General features: G+C 44.3%; 1 protein-coding gene across 2 annotated transcripts in view; it reads left to right on the forward strand.

Annotated features, from left to right (window-relative positions):
• LOC150105254 (corticotropin-releasing hormone receptor 1-like) overlaps positions 1–20,031 on the forward strand; it is a 120,860-nt gene that overhangs the window by 48,628 nt on the left and 52,201 nt on the right. For both annotated transcript variants that reach the window (XM_090394650.1, XM_090394651.1), the window contains exons 2-3: positions 15,959–16,084; positions 19,584–19,675. In XM_090394650.1, the coding sequence (XP_090250776.1) occupies positions 15,959–16,084; positions 19,584–19,675 (218 nt within the window). The remainder of the gene's footprint in view (positions 1–15,958; positions 16,085–19,583; positions 19,676–20,031) is intronic.

The following is a 20,031-nucleotide window of genomic DNA, read 5'->3' on the forward strand; positions in this document are numbered from 1 at the left end:
TTTTTAATGACACGCGCTTTCATGTTCCGACAGCCCCTTTCATTTTTCTTTTCGCAGCAAATCTCGGAGTCTTATCTGAATACGAGCGGCACTTTTTCCGCTCGGTTTTTTGGCAGCTCGGGGTCGAACTTCTCGGCAACAAAAACGTTCTCGGCGGTTGTTGGATTTCGCATAAAATTCATTTAGCTAATGATCGAAGGTTTGACGGACGAAAACAAATCTCATTTACGGGAAAGGAAAAAAAAAGACGTTTTTACGGCAACGTAAAATCGACTTCTCCGATTCCTGCAGGTTTTCAAACTTTTTTCCAAGCGAAGTCAGGTCATCGCTGAACGCCACAAATCGAGTTTCGCTTCCAAATAATCGTCAATTAAAATAATCGTTTAGGGAATTGGTGTTGATCCCGCCTCTCTGCGCGGGAATTGTGAAAAAAGAAAAGTCAGGTGGGATACCAACGCTTCCATCTTGTTGTCCAGTGATAAATGAACGATCACGTGACCCAATCCTAAGATGACTAGAAAAAACTTTGGGGAGAAAGCGAAAGACGCCCCTGGATCACAAGTTTCCTGTTAGTCTCACTGCTTTTGTGGGTTGAAAGGTGTTTCGAAAATTTCCACGGAATGGAAACTGGCTAAGAAGAAGATTCGATGAAGGATTCTCCACCGAACATGTCTGACGTGAGCAACGCAGAAATGGAATCGCTAAGAAGCCAAACGTCGCGAATATTTCGACGTAAAAGGCTTCACGAAAACTGAAACGAACTTAGGAAGAAAAGCAAGTGGCAGGGATGAGCTAAAAAATTGGCGCTTGCCCTTCCGTATGGACGGTTGCCATAGCGATTAGGAATAGCCGAAGCTGCGCATTTGGTGAAATATTTGGACGCTGAATTTGCTGAGAGGAGAAACACAACCACGAGAAGGATTTCGGAAATGGCAGAAGAGCTGGTGCGACACGTTTTCATCTACAAAGCAGTACGTTGGGCTCGTGTGCTGCTCGTGCCAAGGAGCATCCGTTTGACGGCGTTATCACGTTGTTCAGAATATCGAACGGACGTGGATTTCTTCGCCAGTTGAAGTACAAATGAGAGATTTGAAATGCGAAGAGGAGTCGGGTAAACTTTGTGACGGTGCGTTTCAGTTCAACTCGACGAGAGGGATGCAGTAGATTGACACTCGAAGCGAGTTTTATGGAGGGACCACGCGATGCTGCTGAATTGCGGTCGCAAAAGCCGAGCTTCAGAAGCCGTGAACAGATCCCCGCCAAAGGGAAGTGAAATTCAGCACGAGCTCGTTTGATTCGAAAACGGTGAAGACAAAGCATCAGCTCGTGGCCACCATTGAAACCTCCTTTTTGCACCCCCAACTATCGACCCCTACTTGGGATTGTTATGAGAATCACGTCGCGGCGGACTCTTTGAAGACGATTAGTGCCCGAGGTGGGGGGGGGGGGTGAGTTAAACGAATGTTCCCAACTGTGGCAGCTGCGGCACGTTTGGGTTACGTGTGCAGCATCCCCGAGTTCTGTTTTCCAGTGAAAAGGCCATTTGAAATGAATTAAACCCCCGTCTCGTGTTCCCAAACGCGATCATCCCATCTGTTGCTGCGAGTGTGTTCGAACATTAATCGGGAATCGAGGGAAACAAAGCATTGCACCGCGAAGTGCGCCTGAGACGAGAGTAACACTAATAATAATGGTTTCGTAGCAAGGAAGCGGGGGGTATTTCGACTCCAATTTGAGGTGATCCTTTCTTCGCTCACTTGTAAGGGGAGTGGATGAGAGATGCACTTTGAGCTCTTCGCTCAGCCAGCAGAGCGATTATCCCCTGCTGTTCGTACGCAATGAAAAAGCCCCACCCCCCTTGCAAAGTGAATTCTCAAAGCACTCCAAGTAGAAGTATTTTTCTTAACATCCCGTTTGTTTCTTAAATGAATAAATTTTCCTCTACCGCTCCCCCAAATGGCGGGGAGCGGTAGAGGAAATTTCCCCCTCCTTAAATCTTTATTATTCAAACGAAAAACGTTAAATTCAAAAGAATTTCTTCAACTGAGAATTTTAAAAGCGAAGACGTCTCAGCGGACGAACTTCTTAAGACTCGGAAATCAGATAATAAGCGAAAACTCCACGCAAAAACTTCCCCATGTCGGTGAGTCATTTTTTCTTATCCATCCCCCACTTACGTCATTACTCGAGTGTAGTGGGAGACTGTTGCACACACACACATCGCATCACGAGCGTTGTTCGGAGCTGTAATCGATCAGTGCGAGTCAAATGGGAATCGTTCGACTCCTTCATAACGAAATGCTAGCAGGGAGCCTCGCGCTGTAAATATCCCCACTTCGAACAGCATTTTATTGTAACGTCTTGCGGTATTGATCAGTTCACTGCGTCTTATCGCCGCTAAAACCTCGTCATATCCTTCTTAACACGTTCATTGCCAAGCTGAAAATTGGAATTTCGTGGGGTGGCCAAATTTTTTTAATTTTTTTTTATTTAGTTAGCGACGTCTACGCGATAACGCGTGATCGGCCGTTCGGTGAGAACTCGCATCGCGCGATATCGCGTGATTGGCAATGAACGTGTTCAACAAATCTCCAATCAAATACTGTAACTCGAAAGTATTGTGTACGTTTTTCCCTCTCTAAAGAGTAAACCAGTTTTTTTTTTTTTTTTTTTTTTTTTACGTTAACAGCGCCAATTCGCAAACGCAACCAATGAAATTTGTTTTAGTTGCGTAACCAACTGCTTCTCCATTTACTGTTCTGAACCGGACCTCGTCTTTATTTCTACGACAAGCGGGAATTGGAAATTAACTTAAATTTTCACTCGAGGCAGCAATTCTCGCAAGATCGAGTAACATTTGTTCGCCCTCCATCAGACTGCGTCGGTGTTTGTGTTTACCGCCCAATAAAGCTGCGACCCTCAGTGCGAAAATAACATCTTGAAGCAGCGAGGGGTGATTCGAGTTAGAAAACGCTTTCCCCCCAGGGTGGGTTTCGCCAAATTCCTCGTGACACTTCATTTCATTCTCGCGTTAAAACTCGACTCGAGGGCGAATTTTTATTGACGTGTGAAACTCGCACTGCTGAATAACACAGAAAGGACCACGGCTAGGGCGTCCCCCGTAAGCGACGCGCAGTTCTGTCGCCCAAGGACTGTGAGAAGTGGGCTACCAAACCAAGGACGGGTTCGGCTAAAGAAGCGAGTCCAACAGAAAGAGAGAGCGTGTAAAGTAAGAATCAGGTCGCTGAATGTGGGTACGATGAATGAGATCTTGTGCTTGCAGGAGACAAGGTGGAAGGGAATAAAGCATAGGAGCTGGCGGAGGGATATAAACTGTTTTATAGCGGGGTGAATGAGAAGGGAAGAAACGGAGTTGGAATTATCATCGATAAGGGGCTGAAGGGTGGAGTCTACGAGGTGTGCCGGAAGAATGATCGGATTATGAGCGTTAAGCTTGAGATGGGAGGAAGTTGTGGCTACTCTCCCACAAGTAGGTTGTGATGAGGAGGAGAAAGAGACATTCTGGAGAGAACTTGACCAAGTAGTAATGGGAATCCCTGATGGTGAGAGAGTGATGGTCGGAGCAGATCTGAATGGGCATGTAGGAAGGCGGTGAAGAAAGGGTACATGGGGGTTGGAGTAGTGGTGAAAGAAATGAAGAAGGTAAAAGAATCATAGAATATGCTGTGGCCTTCGATCTGGCTATAGCTAACACGTGGTTCAAGAAGAGAGTTGGGCATCTGATAACCTATAAGAGCGGGGATAGAATGAGTCAGATTGACTATATTATGTGCCGTAGGAAACATCGGAAGGAGTGAATAACTGTAAAGTGATTAATGGAGAAAGTGTAGCGGCACGGCACAGGTTGGTTGCGGTAGACTGTGATATAAAAGGGAAAAAGAAGAATAGGCGGAAGTGGCGGATACAGAGGAGAATAAAGTGGTGGAAATTGGAAGAGGAAGGACCAAGGAATAAGTTTAAAGAAGAGGTATTGAAAGAAATGAAGTTACCAGAGGATGTGGAAGAATGGTGGGACGTTAATAGTCGGAATATTAGAAAAATTGGAGAAGAGGTGCTTGGTATAACATCAGGAAAGGGACCACCTGAGGATAAGGAGGCATGGTGGTGGAATGAGGAGGTGCAGTTGGAGATCAAGGCAAAGAAAGAGGCAAAGAAAAAATGGGACACGACTGGAACTAGAGCTGACAAGGAGGCATATAGATTAGCGAAGAAAAGTGCAAAGAGAGCTGTGGAAAGGGCGAAAGCGAGGGCAGTTGATGAGGTTTATGAAGAGCTGGAGAGAAACGGTGATGGAGCTCAGTTGTTGAGAATAGCGAAAGCCAGAGATAAGGCCTCGAAAGACATAACATCAGTCAAGCAGATAAAGGATGCCTCAGGAGTAGCATTACAAGACGAGGACAAAATCAGAGGAAGATGGAAAGAATATTTCCGTAAACTACTAAATGAGGAGAATCCGAGACAGAGGTGTGAGGATGGAGAGGCAAACGAGAGAACGGTGCAAGACAAGTAGAGAGGAAGTGGATTGGGTACTGAGAAAAATGAAGAATGGAAAGGCTGTGGAGGGGGGGGGGCAGACCAGATACTTTGGGAAGTGTGGAAAAGTTTGGGCAGTGAGGGCGTGGATATGTTATGGGATCTGATGAGGAAAATAGCCCAACAGGAAAATATACCAGAGGAATGGAGGAAAAGTATTCTCGTCCCAATCTACAAAGGAAGAGGAGATGTTCAAGACTGTGGCAACTATAGAGGGATCAAGCTGATGTTACACACATTGAAGATATGGGAAAGAGTAATTGAAGGGAGGATACGGCAGGAAACGAAAATTGGTGAGGAGCAGTTTGGATTTATGACAGGAAGAGGGACAACGGATGCGATATTTGCGCTAAGGCGATTGGTGGAGAAATATAGGGAGTGGCCAGGCAAGAGGTATGGAGGTGTAGGAGGAAGAAGGGGGTGTCGGAAAAGTACGTGAGGTTGGTGAAGGAGATGTATGAGGGAACAGAAACTCAGGTCAGGTCTAGTGTCGGCATGACAGAAGGGTTCCTTATTGTCGTAGGGCTACACCAAGGGTCAGCTCTGAGCCCCTACCTCTTTGACCTGGTCATGGATGTACTAGTGGAGGATGTCAAGAAGGAGGCACCATGGAGCATGCTGTTTGCCGATGACATTGTTCTATGCGAATCATCCCGAGAGAAGCTTGAAAATACCCTGGAAGAGTGGAGAAAGGCTTTGGAGGAGAGAGGCATGAAAATTAACCGAGAGAAGACTGAATATATATCAACGGGGAGTGACGAGGATATGGTCATACATCTTCAGGGTGAAAGGCTAATTTCTGGGAAGAAATTCAAGTACCTTGGGTCGGTCGTCAAGAGGAATAGTGACCTGGATGAGGAAATACAGCACCGAATAACATGCGGTTGGATGAACTGGAGGGAGATGAGCGGGGTCCTGTGCGACAAGCGAGTGAGTTGTGAAAGGAAAGCTGTATAAGATGGTGGTGAGGAAGCGGAGACGTGACCTATAACAAAGGCACAGGAGAGGAAGATGGAGGTAGCGGAGATGCGGATGTTGAGATGGATGAGTGGTGTGACAAAGGAGGACAGGATAACGAATGACCACATCAGAGGGACGGTTAAGGTGGGACCAACTGGCAAGAAGATACAAGAAAGTAGGCCGAGGTGGTTTGGAAATGCAGAGAGGAAGGGTGAGGAGTATGTTGGTAAACGAGTGGAGTATATGGAGTTGGAGGGAAGGAGGAAAAGAGGCAGGCCCAAGCTCAGGTGGAGGGATAAGGGGACAGAGGATCTTAGGGAGAAAGGATGGAGTCCGAAGGATGCCCTGGACCAGAGAACTTGGAAGAGGAAGGTTAAAAGATTGGTGTGCCGATCCCTTTTAACATGGGATAAGGCAGAGTGAAAGAAGAAGACTCGCCCTGAAATTTGTGTCCTCGGTTATTTCGGGAGGACCACTCCATTTTGCCAACGAATCCAAAAGGTAATTTCGCGAGGAATTCTTCTATTTCGGAATCTCCGATAAAAATGATCGAATTGGTACACCTTAACCTTTGATCGGACTGTTTTAATTTTCCAAATTGACCGAACAATCCTTGCAACTGCGCGTGTAATAAACTGCTTTTGGTTGTCGCAGCGACGGTGCGGTACATACAATGGATTTTGCCACACGCGCCATTCAACTTTTTACCAAATTTTGTCATTTATTGTTTTGTTTTGCTGAAATTATTTCGTTTTCGACCGCAGTGGATTTGTCCCTTATTCTGCCCCTTTTGCACTACACAAAAGACGTAATTTTTTTTTTTTTTTTAATAGATGAACGAGTGAGAAAAATAGCGATTGCTTTGATGCCTCCAGACTGTTGATCGCCAAACGTAATTAAGGGTTCAACCCGCAACTCGAGGGCCCCGCATTTAACCCCATCAACTCTCGTCTGTAACCTGGAAAGAGGATAATTTGTCTTGGGGACCGATTTTTCGCACCTCTTTCGCACTTGACGCACTGCAATTTGATGCGCGTCTAATTACGATAATCCCGGGGGGCTTAATTTCTGATGGCGTAAAAGAAACACGTGTTTTAATGGCAAATATTGCGAGATGAAATCAGCGAGAAAAGACCAAACCAAAGCGCAATGAATTGATTATCCGCTTCGCCCGTAATTACGTTGGCCTTCAATTTAATGTCGCAGTGCAGAATGCTGACGGATCGCCATCTCGTTCATCGTAATGCAGCCTTCATCTGGGAGCGATTTTTTCCAGATTAAACGGCTAATGGAGCACGGGACAGGACATCAATAAATTCGAGGGGTGAAACGGGCCCCTAAAACATGAAAAAATAAACTTTTTAATAAATCGCCTTCTTATTTTTAATTCGATTTTAAGGCTGATGTCGCTCATAAGGGGGGATTTCGGGTGAGAGATGAGAACGCAAAATGCGACATCAGCACATTACGAAATCTAACACTTACTACGTGACCATTTTTTTTTTTTTTAATTCCACGTGCTGTTGGCTTTTATTTCCTCCTTTGCTATCCTTCTTAGACTCGCTGTTCCTGGGTGGATCTGACCCACGGAATTAGCCTGGTTTACGCTCACGCGTAGACCTACACTTTTTGCCGCGTACGCATTAATTACATTCGGGCAAAATTTAAGAGATCGGATTCCATGCGTTTGTTTCCATTCACTAAAACTGCTCAATTATTTTAATTTTCGTGCTGCTAAACGAATGCTTGAAATCCTGCTCACCTTTCGCTTCATGCGAATTGTGTAGACGTTTTGAAAACCGACTGGAGGGGAGGAACCCTTCATCGTATGCGTGCAATTGCAAGGCGGGTTTCGAAATGAGTGCTGTAAGAAACGCGCCTTGATAGCTTACACTTGGGCGAGGGCGTGCATTAATGCTGACCCCACGCGTGTTTCCTGTCTGTTTCCATGCGCAACTAGTTGGCTCCGCAAAGGTGAGTGTGACGAATATCATATTCAGCAGAGAGGGGGCAATTAGAGGTCATGCTGGTGCCGCTGCCTGCGAGAGCGAGTCAACAATCGGTGATATTTTTAGATAATCTGCGGGGAGTTCGTTCCGTGATGACGCAAGAAGTGCTCCACTTTTTGTCGATTTTTATTGTGTGCGACGATGATGGCCGCGACGCTGGCACCCACGCGATGCTCTTCTGCCGAGTGCGAACGTAACTCTGTCATCGCATGCGAATATTGAGTGCAGGTGGCTTTCTTCGGGTTCTCCCGGAATAGAATTTGAGAAAGGGGAGGTCAGTCTGAGCACTCGGTGCGTTTCCATTCCACTTGAGCACGTGGAACCGCAACGGGGTCAGTAAGTGAAACGATTAAGAGTTTGATCGCCCCGTAACACACACACAAAGTTCAACTGAGAATAGTTTCAGAATTGACTTCCGTTGGTTTTTCTTCGTTTGGGTGAGTTTTTGCGGTTCAGTAATTCCGCATCTGTAAGAAAGACTCGTCGTTAGTTCATGCACGTGCATTGTAGGAGTCAGCAAAGCGGCCCTCCTTCCACCCATAACAATCAAGACGGACCCGATTTCCCGAGTTGAGGTGGAACTTTTTTCCTTCGTGTGTCGACTTATTTCTGCGTTAACCGGAAGATGCTGTTCTTAAGAAGGGGTCTGTCCAGGGATTTCTCGATTTTAGTCGAAACGAAAGCTGCCGTTAGTGATGACCGCACGACAACCAAACAGCTCAAAGATCGAAAAACGTGACGTGAATTCTTTATTTATTGCCTTTTTTTTTGGGGGGGGGGGGGATGTTCCGCACTTCCAGTCGTCTGTGAACGACCATGTAATGTGTTTGCCAACGCAGTGGATCGTTGAGTTGTTAATGTCCGTCCCCGATTTCCAAAGTGCGTTTTCAGGAGGGCTCGTTACTGCTTTCAAAGGTGAAAGCTGTTCGGTTTTTTTTTTTTTTTTTCCAGATTAGCTGCAGGATTATTGGATAAATCGCGAGTCGCCCAATTTCGTTAGCGATTCACCTGTTTTTTCTAGAGCGAACTGCAGACGTTTTCCAATAGTTACCCCCCCCCCCCAAGTGAAGCGTTTAAATCCACGTGCGCTTCTTTGGGATGATGCTTGTTGCGAGGAGGATTACTCGCGCTTCTGCTCAGCGGAAGGTAAGTTTGAAATTCCCGGGGAGGCTTCGGAGAAGCTCGCAGCATAACTTGCTGTTGTGTGCCGGAATTTTCAGATTAAGAAATGAATCTTAAACAGAAATGCCTTTCTAACTAAACGCTGACATACAAAGAAGCCACGAGATAAAGGGGGTGCCATTATTGTCCGAAATGTGGCTGCAATGGTATAAAGACCCCTCCTCCCCTCTGTGCGCATGGGTTGCGGTGGGGCGAACACTTTATCTTCCTTTCTCTTGTAATCCTTCTTTTGCGAAAATAAAAACCAAACTCCTTTCATTTCTCAGCGCTTTCACGAAAGTTGGAGAAGGAAGAAAACGAAGCCTTTTGTTTTGAGGTGACGTCGTTCGTATGTGGAGCCGAAGTCTGCATCTCCTTTAATGCGTCACAACTCTCTGTCGCCAAATTTTTTGCTATTTTTTTCAAGTTAAGGGGTGGATGTAAGAGAGCGCAGACATCAGCAATCCCCCCCCCCGTCCCATTATGCAAGGGTGTAATCAGGCGGGATTTGCTAGCAGCGATTAAAATTCAGTCTTTACGCCCTCGACCAACTTGGCAGTCTCTTGGCTGAAATTGAAGCGATCCAAGAAAGTGCTTTTCTCGTGGTCGCAGCTTGGCTGCGTTGACGAGGAAAACGGTGGCGGAATTCTCGATCTGTTTCGATCCGGAAAATTGTCAAACCAGAGATGGGCGTTTGTTCTTTGAAGGCGATTTCCTTATAATTTGGGGGCGAGTCTTTGTATAAACGGGCTTCTGCCTCTTTACAGGCTGTCAATTTCTTTTCTTGTGTTCGATCCCGAATGAAGCAATCTTGCAAAGAAATCATTCATTCAGAATCTAACATACTCAACTAGACAGACAAAGAGAAATCCCTGCTGAGATTAAAATGAAACTTCACATTAATTTTATATATTTAATCAATTGTGATCAAATTAGAAAATGTCCTAAAAGAGGAATAATTTAACTTATTTTTAGCCTCACTTGAGCTGTAGTATAGAATGACTGTGAGTCACCAGATGGATATTAAGTAACATTTCATAGAGGGTATACAACTACACGAGTCCAGCTTAACGCCGGCGGCAGTAACCACGTGGAATGCACGTCGACGCGAATCCGTGAATACAAGAGCATAGCAGCAAAAGAGAGAGCAAGGGATGAACACAAGGGGAGAAAAGGTATAGGTCGCGTGCAAAAGGGACTCCAAAAAGGGGGCGCTCGATCGAAGAATATAAGGGGATGAGCGCCGTCGGCTTTCTTGTCTATTCGTCTTCGTGGTTCGGAAGTTAGCCGGTGGTTCGAGTAAGGGGGGGGGGGGATGAAGCGTCAGTGCTATGACGGCGAGTTTTCCTGAGAATGGGGTAGAATTCCACGCAGAGCTGAAGGTAAGATTTCCAGCCCGAGCAGAATCGAGCCCTCGCTGAAGAATCCCATCGAAAGGAACGTTTCCTGAGACGCGAAAATCGAGTCCGTGATCGGCAGTCATTATGAAGATAGCGTAGCCCCTACGCTGGACAGCCAATAAACAAGAGGTACAGACGCACACGTGGTGCCGAAAGACGTCGGGAAAAAGTTCAGTAAAGTAGAATCACTCCGTTTTGTGTTTAGAATTCTTAGAAGATTACTTTGGAATGTAAATTATGAACATTATCCTAAAGAGCTTTGTGGACTAATTAGAGTCTGTCCACAAAGTTCTTTCCTTTTCAATCCTCCTTTTGGAATAAGGAGGATTGTTTGGAAGAAGTCTTTTGTGTTGTATGAGATTGAGTTAACTTAACGAGATTAGGATTTGGATTACTAATAACCGAGTAACATTTGAAGGTTTGTTTATATTATCTTATGAACAGCTTGCAGAAGGGAATTTTAGCTTAACGTCATATCATTTTCATTCTATCCCAATTTTCAATTGCTTTGATTTAATTTAGAATATGTTAACCTCTTAACTCGAGTCTTTTCATTTAGTATTGAGTCATAGTTGAGTGTATGAATTTTTGTGTATTCTGTTTAAATATTCCAATAAACTTGTCATATTTACCTGAACCATGCCTGATTACGATTCCAAACTACCACTTATGAAAATAGAACCTCTTTTGGCGGGAAGGAATTAGAAAGTGGATATAATTATAGATGTAGGTCACGACTGCAGTCTGAATCTATACGGCCGTGTTAAAGTAAGACATTGCGTAAGAACGCCTCAGACTCTAGTATTGTCTCCCTGAGCAAGGATCTTTTCTGCTATAGGATACTGGCTGGCGCAGCAAAATATGAATTTGCCGAAGAGGAAACAGTCCTACGTGTTAATATATTAGGCCCGATATCTGAAGAAGTGAATTAGCGATTGAAAGATAGAAAAGGAAGATATAAATAAGAGAAAGCAACGACTTAACCCTCGAATAGCTTGCGAGACACGTTAGTGATGTTCCCGCTTTTCGACCAAAAAAAAAAAAAAAATCTTGGGAGTGCGTGCAAGTTGCTTCCGAAGAGGAACATTTTTTCTACGTTCAAAGCGAAAGTTCTTCTGGTGATACACGACGATGGGGGATGTCCATCGAAGGGCAAGCATAAATGGTTGAAAAGGTATCGCCGATCAAAGTGGACAAAAACAGAAGCCCTTCTTGAACTTAAAAGTCGGGAAGGGATTTCGTTTGAATCGTGACTTGGGCAGGTCCTTCACTCCGCAGGAATTCTTATCAAAATCGGCACAACTTTGATTCCGAGCCTTCGTTACGTTCAAACTTTGGCATTCAAGTTAGCACCCGAAGGAACGAAACCGATTTCGCAGCATTTCGTCATCACGATTTAAAAAAAAGAACGGAAAACCTGCGAGATGTGATTGCGCTGAGTTCATCGTGGAAATAGGGGCGGGTGTCAATTTGCATTATCCTAAAAGTTGGGAATGGGATGGGGGTCACCGACCTCCGATCAGCGAATTGTTATTTATATTCTTTATTTTATTTCTTCTGGGCGGAAAATATAAAAGGTTTGTTAGTTGACTCGTGCGGCAAATCTGCGAAATGCGTAATTTGTGTGCCCTCATTTCCTCTTCGTCAACAGCATGGCGGTCCCCTGAATGCCCTTCCAGGGAGCAGAGTGTCCGCCAGCTTCATTGTGAGCTGCGAGGAACAAACAAGTTACCGCTGATGTCGCTTTTGAAATATTCCACCGCATGTCCTCCCGAGCCTCCTTGACATTTCCCATTAAAGCATTTGAAGTGCGACGCGAGTGAGCGAATGCATACGTTCGGCGAGTTGTCTTGCCGAACTTCGAGTGTTGTTTCTCACCGAAGGTCACGATGAGCTGCGACTCGGAATTAATGATGGCATCCGAAAACAGAAAACGGTGTGGGTCTGTTTTAAATCGCATCGTTGGTGCATTTGACCTTTCCTAGCAAAGGTGCTTCGATCTTTAATGAGTGATGTTAACAACATCACGAAAAAAGAAGCGAAGCACTCCTTGCTGGTTTCGTTGCGATTGCACGAAACGAGATCCAGCAAAGGGCTGTCAGTTGAAGTGCTAAGAAGGGATGAATTTCTTCTTAAACCTGGACGTTCACCGAGTGGTGAGTGGTCTCTCAGCACAGCCGTGAACATCTCGTGAATGTCGTTGAGATGCAAGCCCACCGCCCTGCTTATTTGGACGCCTGAAGTGGCTTGGAAATTTCCCTTACTTTCGTTTGTCTTTCCACTCGCACCCCACTTTTCCCCGCTGAAACATAAAATTGAACACTTTTAAAATAACCCCGAGCTTAATGAACAGTCGTATTTTTATTTTCAAGGTGACGTTTCCTGCTGTGAGAATGAATTAATCTCGACTGATTGATCAAATGCCGTTGCTGCAAAAGGCAAAAAGTATCCTTGGCTAATCGTTTCCAGCATTGGCACCAGGGGGTCTGTCGCTGTCACACTTCTTGACAAGCGATTTCTCCAGAAGGACTTTTAAATGGCTTCCGTGCCTCGAATAGGGGAAATGCTTCTGTTCGTCCACCGAAAAACCAACTTACGCAGAAATGAAGTGAAAATGCAACCAAACGCGATGAGAGACGTCGTCGGGAAGCCAATCCAAGAATCCAAGAAGAGCCGCTTCAGTAACGCATCCGCCCTTTCCTCGTCGACATACCCGAAAGTGTGCGTTCTCAATTCCGGCGTTTATCAGACAAGATGTCGCAATAAAATCAACTCCTGCATCCTCTTTTCCCAAACGCAACCCCTCGTTACACTTCACAGAGAACTCGGATGGCTTATTTTTCCTTTCGGTTAAGATGCCCTCCCCTCGACCGTCGCATCACTTTAATGACCCCGTACCGACATCGTCTTAGAAAAGCGGCTTTCTTACTGTCAGTTGATTCTGATGGCAAAAGACACTTGGGGTGGTTTTCTGCGTTGCCGAGCTTGTCATCGGATAGCCGAACGGGTGCCTGAACTTTATCGACTGCGAAATTAATCGCTCGCATCGAGTTTGAAATCCTTTTAACTTGTTCCGTTCAATCGATGAGGTTGGCCGAGATCATCGTTGCAGCGGGGATGGTTTTAAAATGAAGGTTCTCCCGCTGCTACAGGATGCTGTTAGCCTTCCTAGGGGGGAGAGCGCCATTTGCCAGTTCATCTCGGTTGAAAATGAGTACAAATCGGTTCTTGTCGACCTTTAATAGGATAAGAATGAGGAAAGAACTCTCCCATCAACGAACTTTCTTCCGCTCGGAGACACTGCTGTGCCAATCGAGAAAGTAGACAACAGCCGGCTTATAACAACAAGATTTTTGTGCGATGCTCAGATAAGAATGAGAAATATTTCTTGTTCGGCATCTGATCTTCAAAGGCCAATCTGCTCTTTTTCTTTTAAATTTCACCTGACGGCAAATGAACTTTGATTTGATACAAAAATATTCCCATGCGATTAACGCGTGGAAAGTGTTCCGCCATTTAGTGGAAGCGACGTCTGGTGAGTGTTACTGATGAGATGGCTGCCCACAACAGAATAAACATCTCTCGTGCTGCATCATGAAGCAGCAGAGGGCTGCAGCGCCCCACGAGATGATGCAAAAGTCTCTCGTTGAAGTCACTTTTGTGCTCTTCTAATGTCCTGTCCGGGATGGCGCGATAATCCGAGTTGCATCCCCTTCTTCTGGAGATGACAGCGAAGTCGTCTAAAAGGCGAAATCTTGAGCTGTCAGTCAGATTAATGTCAGGCCTCGATTTTTTTATTGTGAGCACCGCTGACGCTTGGGTGTGAAGAGAGGTGAGAGTGCACATCATACGGTTGAGGCTAAGAAACAAAACGGGTTTTCTAAGATTTCTCCACAATTCTAAAGTGCTACAATTCGGTCTGATGTTCCATCCTCCCTGTTTGACGTGATGCTCTTTTAGAGGGGGGGGGGGATCCTAGTCTCTCTTTTCGTTTACTGTGGAAAAGCTCATTCCGAAGGCGAGTTGGGTGATCTCAGAAAGAAGTGGCAAAGCGTTTTCCTTCTGCAAAACGGAAAAAGTACGACACCACACGCACGCGATCAAGGGGCTCGCTTCAGTTGCTAATCGTAAACGACATCTGCTTTTTGACCAGGGGAGTTTCAAAGATCGACGAGGCACCGTGAACCCACTTGAGTAGGATGTCATTCGCTGAGCAAAAGTCGCTCCCGTGGAATATTGGAGTCGATGAATTTCCATCAATCGACGGGGGTGATGGATTCGCTGATGTCCCCTGTTCAACTCTGCTTTTATGTTGTAGTCCAGTTTGTACCGCAGCAGCCTTAACAGCGTCTGCAAGCCAAGTATTGCGGACACTCATCATGACAGAGGTCGGAATTCGACCTCTTGCATCTTTCTGTTTAAACTAAATTACGAAAAGAAAGTTTTTTTTTTTACCTTTTCCTACGAAGTGAAAGCCACATCGAGTAGTTCGTTAACTCCGATGTAAAAAAAGCGAGCCAATTACTGCGAATGTGTAAAGAGAATGGCGGGCGAAATTTTCCGATGGCCGTCCGTGTTTTAATCCTCGACTACTTAAAATGCCTCCGAAATTCCAGCAAAACATTAAAAGGAATAAGAATCCTGCAACTGCTTCTGAAGGCGACCCTTACGCTGCACGTGCTTGGCTCGTTTTGTTTTTGAGACAATTTTCAGGTCACGAAACAAGCGCGACGTTCACAATTCCCACTCGATAATGGAGGTGTCTAGTTGTCGCTGACTGTCGGAAACGAGATGGCGTTTTATTGCATCTTACACGCGGAAGGTCGTCTTGAACCGCTGGAGGCACATAACCTTCGTTTACGAGGAATTTTCCGCTGATTCAGCAAGTTGATCTTAATCTTCGTACCCGAATCGGGTGTCTCAGTGACCAAACGATCCTTTTTATTGATGCGCTCATTTTCCCCCCAGTGTTAAGTCGAGTTTGTAGTCGGCATCATAAATGACTTTCGGAAAGACGCATTTTAATGCGTGTTTCGGGTGCGCCACACCGTTTGAATGATAATGGAAACAATAAACGCGATTACGGGGATACGTTTTGGCCAACGCGCTTCGATTCACTCAGTTTGCGAGTGTACAAAACACCGTCACGTGACATCACAAGATGGGGGGGGGAGATTAAGGGTAAATACTGAGATTAGGAAAAGTTGACTCGACGGTAACTGCAAAGAAGAAGATGCAACAACAGAGAAACTTTGCAATGCAAAGTTTCTCTGTTGTTAATCTGTCATTCCTCGCCCTTCTGCTCCTCTTAGTTGCGTCGCGATATTAAATTCGTCCGATTCATTTTCCTGACTACAGAAATGTAAGCTAGTTCGCCGGTTGACCTACAGATGTCACTGCATTCGTTGCCACCTAGAGCTATTTACATTTCTATAATTTTGAGAACTTCCATGCTGTGACAATCGATCGTATTTCTCCACACGCAATCCGGAATATGTTCCGTCGTATGGTGGCGTGCTATTCAGAGAGAATTGTCGATGGGTTTTGCCATCACCACGCTTATTATCTCCTGCTTAGAAGACCACCGTTCACAGCCACTCGGCTCTTTTGCTCTGTTTTGCTTTCATTTCCCCACTCATTAATCCAACTCCTTGGAGTTGGTCGGCGCAGTGAATGAAAAAGATTGCGCAATTTTCTTAGAGGCTTCGCGGTCAACATTTGAACAGTTTTTTTCAGTCGTAAGTTAACCTCGAACTCAGACCACTTTACAAGGACATCGCTTCTAATATAATAGTTTTCTATAAATTAGTTTGTGATATTCTTTTGAGAACGAGATTGCGAATTTTTCTGATTATTATTGTTTTTCCTATTTAGAGCCGTACTGCGGACCATCATGGGACTCGTTTTTCTGTTGGCCTCCAACCCCTGCTGGACACGTCGTATCCGAAGACTGCAGGGTCATCTTCCCGTTACTCGAAGCCCACATGAAGGACGAAGAAGGTAAGAAAAATAAACTTCCGGCAGCATTATCTCATTAGGCCTAACTTCGATGCTTTGATAATTAATAAAACTTTAAAGTAAAAATCCAAGTTTCGTTGCACGACCGGAGAAAGGATTAACAGAAGCGACCCACGGCCGAGCTCGGGGTTTCAGATTCTTCAGCAGTAATTCTAATGAATCGCAGTTCGCCCCTACGGAGTTGAAAGTGCATTAGAAGGTGTGATGATGAAATGCCCTCCACCCTTTTCATCGGCTGAGCGAGTTTAGGGGATGCTTAGGTGCATCATCTCCACCGTGGAGTTGGATGACAGGGAGAATGGGCTCGAGCTTGGCGGGTACAGTGGGATGCTTTGCTAGGTTGCTGTAGCGCGTGGAAGGATGCAACACTTCATCGCGGCATTTTATGAAAAACAATTTTTTTTCATCGTTAAAAAGCACCAAGTTGTACTGTGGTTCATATCGGCACGTGATTCAGGAAATTATCCGGAAAACTTCGATGGTATGCACAGTCTCGGGGTGAACCAAACAGAACGTCTGAGCACAGAATGGTATGCCGGGTGCAGACCAGTGCATCCAACAGCGGACTGGTGCAGCCTCTTCAAAGGAGTCCAAAATGCTTGTCACGAAGAGGTGAAGAAGCTGGAAAGTGTGGTCAGGGGTGGGCTTTGTGTGCATCTCGGGCTTCTAAGAAACGCAAAGCAGCCCAAAAGATATTTCTCAATGTACACCGTGTCGAAATATGTCACGTGTATTTAATTTACTGGAAAAATAATAAACATCGCTGCGTATAAGAAAAAAAAAAGACTTCCACATTCTTCTGAAGCGGAAATTACCTTCGCTGGGCATCATTTCAGTTTTTAATTTCGTTTACTAATTCATGTTTGTTTACTCTTTCATATTCACTCTTTCTTTCAGTAATGAATTAGGATCTTGTAATGAAAGACAAACTAACATACATCGAATATTTCGCAATTAAATAGATGGGCAAAAAAGCAAACCTTAAGTAATGAAACGAGGCCTTTAATGAAAGCGTCTTCTTTGAAATAATCCAATCTTCTCAGTTTAAATTTTCTATAAAAATTAGTTCAACATCAAAGTTGCAGATGTTATTGTCGGCTGCTGCTTCGGTTATTGCAGATGGTTTTTCTTAATTAACCTCTTCAAGACTTCAAAACCCTTTAAATAAACATTGGAAAAATTTGGTGTGCAATAAAAAGACTGAAATGTCGCCAGAATTCTCAGTGGAGAACTTATGCGAAATATTTCATGGATTAAAAAAAGTGCCAATTAAGTGTGGAAATAGGCACAGCGAATAAGAGAAAGTAGCATGGTAAGTGTGTGTGTTTTTGGGGGAAGGGAATGAGGTAAATAAATTTGTGAGAAGTTAGCCGAAACACTAAACTTGCTGTATTCAGGAGAGTCTTCGAATCAGTTTTTGTCTTAAGATCCGCAAGATATAATGTTGATCAAAGATGCGACCACTGATGCCAGAGTCCTGAGAGAGGATAGCGGAATGAAGATCAATCGCGGATTAGGAAAGCAGTTGACAATGTTGGCTTACAAGAATGTGTGAGCAAAGCTAAGCTCAGGTGGAAAAGCCACTTGAATAGAAAAAAATTAGAACAGGTTTGAGTCTCTTTCATTCCAATTCTCGCTACGGACTCGAAACTTGAGTGCGTCGCTCAATTAATGCACAATAAAATTTTGTAGCATTTGAACGAATGTTTTCTTCGATCCTTTATCCTGTAACTTTTCTACAACGATCCAACTTAAATCCTGGTTACATTACGATGATTTTATTGAGAAACCAATGCGACATGAATTCAGCTTGTTCAAGATTCTTTCGCACAGTTTTTCTTAACCTCAATTTTCGCATTCAGTTTTGTTCCCTTTTTATTGACCCAAGGGATTATGCACTACTTTAAAACTTTCCAACATCCGCTTATTTGAGCTTTTTTCTTCGAATGTCTGTTCCACCTGCTTTCTCGCATTTCATCTTTTGATGTACTTTTTTTTTATCCTACTCAAGACTAACTGATGATAATTTCAAATCCTCTGTATACTCTGGTGTCCTGCACCAGGGAGAAAACATTATTATCAACAATAACATAGTCAATGAGACTTTTCTTATTCCTTGCCTCTTCTGTCCATGTGAATTTGTGCACATTTTTATGTTGGAACATGGTGTTAGTAATAACCAGTCCATGTCCTGAGCAGAAATCCAACAGGTATTTGCCATTATTATTAACTTTGCTCTTTTCTCCAAATTTTCCCAAAACATTTTTGTATGTCTCACAATCATTTCCTACTCTACTATTTAGATCCCCAACAAGGACCAACTTTTTCTTTTTCATTGTGTCGGTAGCTTTCTCTAGAGCCTCAAAAAATTCCTCCACTTCTACCTTAGTAGAACCTTCTGTGGGACCATAGGCACAAATAAGTCTCATTGTCCAGTTCCCCATTCTCATATTTGCCCACATTACTCTACTTGAGACTGACTGCCATTCAAGAAGATTAGCCTCGTATTTAGTGTTGAATACTATTGCTACTCCTTCTTTTCCTTGACTGTCATTGCTTGAATGTAACATTTTGTTTGTTTGTTTGTTTTTTTGTAAGAAACGCGCTTGTCTTTGGCTTTTTTCCCCTCGACATCGCTGGTGTTGCCGTAGTTGGTAACATCAGTTATATCGACGTACTTTTCTAACTCTTCTGACGGTTCCACGTTTTCATTGTTGCTTCTTATGTTTCGGTCTGAGATTCTGCTTATGTCTAGTTGGAGATGATGATTGTTCCGTTACGATTCAAAGATGAGCGTCGTGTCCTGCGTTACATTTTGACTTGCTGATGCATTTTTTGAAGCACCGATTATAATTTGTAATAACTGAGTGAAGCATGATTTGTGTGTGCCCCTGAAAGAAGAAATTTAAAACTCGTTTAACATTTTTATGAGAGCTCCCTTATAAAAAACTGACAATCTTTCAAGAAGCCCATGCACGCCTTTTCCCCCTCGTGCATCGTTGATTTTACAGCATGTTCGGCATTGTTAGCCTGCATTTCATATCTGGAAGGAAATGCGATGCTTTCAAATAACTTGAGGCTGCTCTCCTGATGCCGTGCAGCTTGCGTCCCAGTTTCTGGAGATTAGCGAACAGTTCTCTCTCTCTCTCTCTCTCTCGTGTGTGTGTGTGTCGAGCACAAACTTTTCATGCTGAACCCGACGTATGTCGGGCTCTGTCCGACTTGCTGTTCAAGTTTGTGATATTTGAATGGACTCCCAACATAGTCTTGTGTTGAACAGAGGAATGGGCAATCTTTGAGATGTGCCTGAAGTGTGCTTCTTAAATTCTACCGTTATTCGTAAGTCTTTATTAAGACCAGCTTTACAGCACCTCGCACGAAATAGTTTTAGCAGATTCAGTAGTGTTTGTAGTGTTTAAAAATCGTAGCTTTTTAAACAAATGTCGGTGATTTTTGTTTTCCTTTTAACTCCTCCATTTAGGGAACGCTTACAGGTGGTGCGGAGACGACGGCCAGTGGGTGTGGGGAAACCGGACCAATTATACGGAGTGCATGGACTTGCTGCTGCTCCCGGTGAGTACAAGAATAAAGCAAAGATTTCTTAAAAGAAAGAAAAACAATCGTTAAATATTTAAATTCTTATTGAGAAAGAAGTCGGCGAAGTACGAACGAGGGCTTCGGGCCAACGTGCCACACCTAAGAGAAAGTGGGAGACGAATTTGAATCGCCCACAGGGAACCGTGAATGCTGCTGGTACTGATCGGCAGCTGCCGTTAAAGAGATTGAATCCCGCATTGGGCAGCTTTTAGAATGAGATGCGTATTATTGTTTCATTCTATCGACAAGGTCGATCGGACATCCTTCAAACACACCTTTCTCGCCTCCACGTAGACCTCCATTTATTCGAACGCCAATAAACAATTTTTCCA

The sequence above is a fragment of the Typopeltis vanoorti genome, chromosome 6 (genome assembly GCF_054136105.1).
Source record: "Typopeltis vanoorti isolate ZY-2024b chromosome 6, IOZ_Tvanoo_1.0, whole genome shotgun sequence".
Lineage (NCBI taxonomy): Eukaryota > Metazoa > Arthropoda > Arachnida > Uropygi > Thelyphonidae > Typopeltis > Typopeltis vanoorti.